We start from the raw sequence: 3340 nt of genomic DNA, 5'->3' as shown, positions 1-3340 counted from the left end.
CACTTCTGAGTGGATCTGTGAGCCAAGGCATGTGGGTTCTGTGTTTCCTGAGCTTGTTAGTCCATTCTTGGTAGAGGAAAAGGTTATGCTTAAATATCTGTTCTGTGTATCTGGATTGCTTCACCTAAAAAGTCTTACAAGGGTTGATAACACCCGAAGAGAGTGACTGAGGAGGAGGGGACAGTGTGCTTGATGACAGAAGACTGAGAAGCTGAAGAAGGTGGTCAGGGAAGGGCTCCAGGGCAGAGTCCATTGAGTCAGGGTCCTGAACGGAGAGAGAGCATCCAAGTGGGGACAGCAAGAGCAAAGGGCCTGTGGCATGAACTTGGTTGATGTGAAGAAATGGCAAGAAAATCCGTGGAATAGAAGAGGGGAAATAAAGGAGAGTGCAAGGGAGAATTAAATAAGTAGAGGGCAAACATTACAGCTTGAAGAACTTATAGCAGGAAAAGTGTGCAATATTATTGGGTTGTAGGTTTAATTTTTAGTCTGAATGTACACTGATACATGAATATATTAAAAAGATGGCTGTATTTTCTTGCTCTATTTTCTTTTGAAAATATGATCGTGTTGAATGTGCAGGATGATGACATAAAAATATTCATTCACCTCAGATGTAAAATTTACTCCTTGCTCCCTAAATTCCAAGTTGAAGCCTTTCTTTGTGAATCTATAACACATTTTGTCAAATTAACACTCTAAGAATATTATGAAAAACTGAAGCAATCTTTGCCTAAATTATATACTCTTACCTAAATCAAGAATCAAGCTAGAGTTCTTAAACAGTAACGTTTTATTTGTGGTTCTCAACTAAATCAAAATCAGCAGAGCAGGTAAAGACATGGAGGAGACATGTTTGGGGGCGCTGCGGTGTATGACAGGAGGTGGTAGAGTCCCGGAAGTTCCCTCAGCTGTCCTAAGACAAGGCTGGCAGGGGCTCACTGGGTCTGACAGGAAGGGGCGGGGCCTGGTGTGAGTGTGGGGGACTGGAGACCAAGAAGAGGGTCAGGGTGTTAACTGATGTCTAGGAGTTTCATAAGGGAAATGTTCTAAAGGACACACACACACACACACACACACACACACACACACACACGGTGGGGGGGGCTTGCTCTCTTTTCACTTATCATGCTATTTCCCTCAATAAAGAGGACAGATCTTCCTTACTAATCCTCTACTTCAAATACCAGACTCTGCAAACACTCATGATCACACAGAAAATGTTAAAAATTTTTCTTGGTACCTGGAGTATCTCATTATTCAGCAAAATCAAGACATAACATTAACTGCGACCAATAACACATTACATTTGAGTCTGATGAGACCTATTACGTCCACTTCTGCTTGTTATCGTGAGACCCCCATGGACATTCCTGCTATATATGGGCACCTTTGAGCCCATTGTACACACATTTCTATTGACAAAAATCTAAAAAAGAACACCTGTGTGACACATGCGTACATCAATATCCTTGTAGATGTTTTACGCAGGACATATATGGATATTTTAAGCATTTTCACTCTTTATTTATTTCTGGATGCAGTAGCTTTTTTCATGGCACAAGATTTTTTATGTAAGCCAGACTGTCATTACAATAACTTAACTGAACATGGGTCTCAAATTGTAAGCCACTGTGTGGAGAAAATCTGAAAGAAAGAAACCTAGAAATGGTTCATCTCACAAAGTTATAATCAAACTCCTACACCCTACTAGGCCTCCCATAAATCAGTGCATGCTTGACTTTTAAGAATGCACTCTTGACCTCCTTGTTCCTCAGGCTGTAGACCATAGGATTCAGCATGGGGATCACCATGGTATAGAACACAGAGGCGATTTTGGCAGTGTCCATGGAGTGACTGGAGCTGGGCTGCAGGTACATGAACATTGTGGTCCCATAGAAGATGGAGACGGCAGTGAAGTGGGAGGCACAGGTGGACAGAGCCTTGAGATGTCCTGCAGGGGAGCGCATCCTTAGGATGGTGCCAAAAATGAAGACGTAGGACGTTGTAATAACCAGGATTGCAAACAAAATATGGAAACTCACATCATAAACAAGGACCAGCTCAGTAACCTGTTTGTCAGAGCAGGACAGAGCCATGACTGGTGGAACATCACAGAAAAAATGGTGGATCATGTTGGAGCTGCAAAAGGACTGACTGAAGGCTTCCCCAGTGTGGATGCAGGCATTCAGGAAACCAAGGACATAGCAGCCCATGACGAGACCAGTTGAGAGGGTTGTAAAGAGGAACATCTGAGCAGCACAGGCATTGTAGGAAATGACCTTGTTCCCTGTAAGAAGCCCAGCCATGACTGAGGGAGTCACAACTGAGGAGTAACAGAAATCTACCAGGGACAAGTTACCCAGGAAACAGTACATGGGGGTGTGCAGACGAGGGTCCAGGAGGATCAGCAGGAGCATCCCCAGGTTCCCAGCCATGGTGAGGGTGTAGATGAGGCAGCACAGGCATTGTAGGAAATGACCTTGTTCCCTGTAAGAAGCCCAGCCATGACTGAGGGAGTCACAACTGAGGAGTAACAGAAATCCACAAGGGACAAGTTACCCAGGAAACAGTACATGGGGGTGTGCAGACGAGGGTCCAGGAGGATCAGCAGGAGCATCCCCAGGTTCCCAGCCATGGTGAGGGTGTAGATGAGGAGGAAGGTGATGAAGAGGGGAAGCCGCAGGTGTGGGTCATCGGTGAGTCCCAGCAAGAGGAACTCGGTCACCTCTGTCCTGTTCTCCATCAGTGCTGTCCAGAACCTCTACAGGAGCTGCAGCAGTGAGAGGGGAAGATACAGGAACATGAAAAACTGAACTGAAATCGGAAAGTCCAAGTACCCTATAGATTTTGAAATCTTAGATGAATTTTTAAATGAAGATTTGCCAGAATTATTTTCTTTAGAGGCCCCTTTTTATCCAGCTATTTCCCTGCGGAGATTTTTTCCCCTACAAAATGAAAAGAAGCATACCGCAGGGATGTACATGCACACCCATATTTACAGTGCCACTGCTTGCAATAACTAAAGTTTGGCAACAGCCCAATTGCACATCAGCAAGAGACTGGATAAAGGTGAATTTTTTTTAATCAAGTGGAGCATTACTCAGCCATAAAGAAGAAGAAACTAGATACATTTAGGGATGAGTGGATGCACATCGAGGCCATACACTTAAGTGACATAAACAGGACACTCATGTGTAAATACTGAAGAGTTTCCCTGGTGTGAGAAAGTAAAAGTATAAATAAGTATCAAAATGTGTTATGCATAATGTGAAGTAGGAAGAAAAAGATTAAAGGGGTGAGGGAAGAGGGAGGGGTACAGAAAAGGAAAAGTATGAGA

The 3340-nt window shown here is 43.8% G+C and overlaps 1 protein-coding gene across 1 annotated transcript; it reads right to left on the bottom strand.

Annotated features, from left to right (window-relative positions):
• Positions 1-1700: 1700 nt before the first annotated feature.
• Positions 1701-2746, bottom strand: LOC104868449 (olfactory receptor 5B2). The gene is made up of 2 exons (XM_019208795.1): positions 2577-2746; positions 1701-2490 (listed from the first exon to the last, which is right to left on the bottom strand). Exons 1-2 carry the CDS (start codon positions 2744-2746, stop codon positions 1701-1703), a joined length of 960 nt encoding a protein of 319 aa, XP_019064340.1.
• Positions 2747-3340: the final 594 nt, after the last annotated feature.

Source organism: Fukomys damarensis, unplaced genomic scaffold (genome assembly GCF_012274545.1).
Source record: "Fukomys damarensis isolate Sample0158 unplaced genomic scaffold, DMR_v1.0_HiC HiC_scaffold_27, whole genome shotgun sequence".
Lineage (NCBI taxonomy): Eukaryota > Metazoa > Chordata > Mammalia > Rodentia > Bathyergidae > Fukomys > Fukomys damarensis.
This window is presented reverse-complemented; position numbering and strand designations above follow the sequence as displayed.

Coding starts and splice junctions, on each gene's coding strand:
- LOC104868449 (XM_019208795.1), bottom strand. CDS start 2,746: ATGGAGAACAGGACAGAGGTGACCGAGTTCCTCTTGCTGGGACTCACC. Junction 2,491..2,576: donor CCTCGTCTGCACACCCCCAT/GTACTGTTTCCT, acceptor GGCTTCTTACAG/GGAACAAGGTCATTTCCTAC.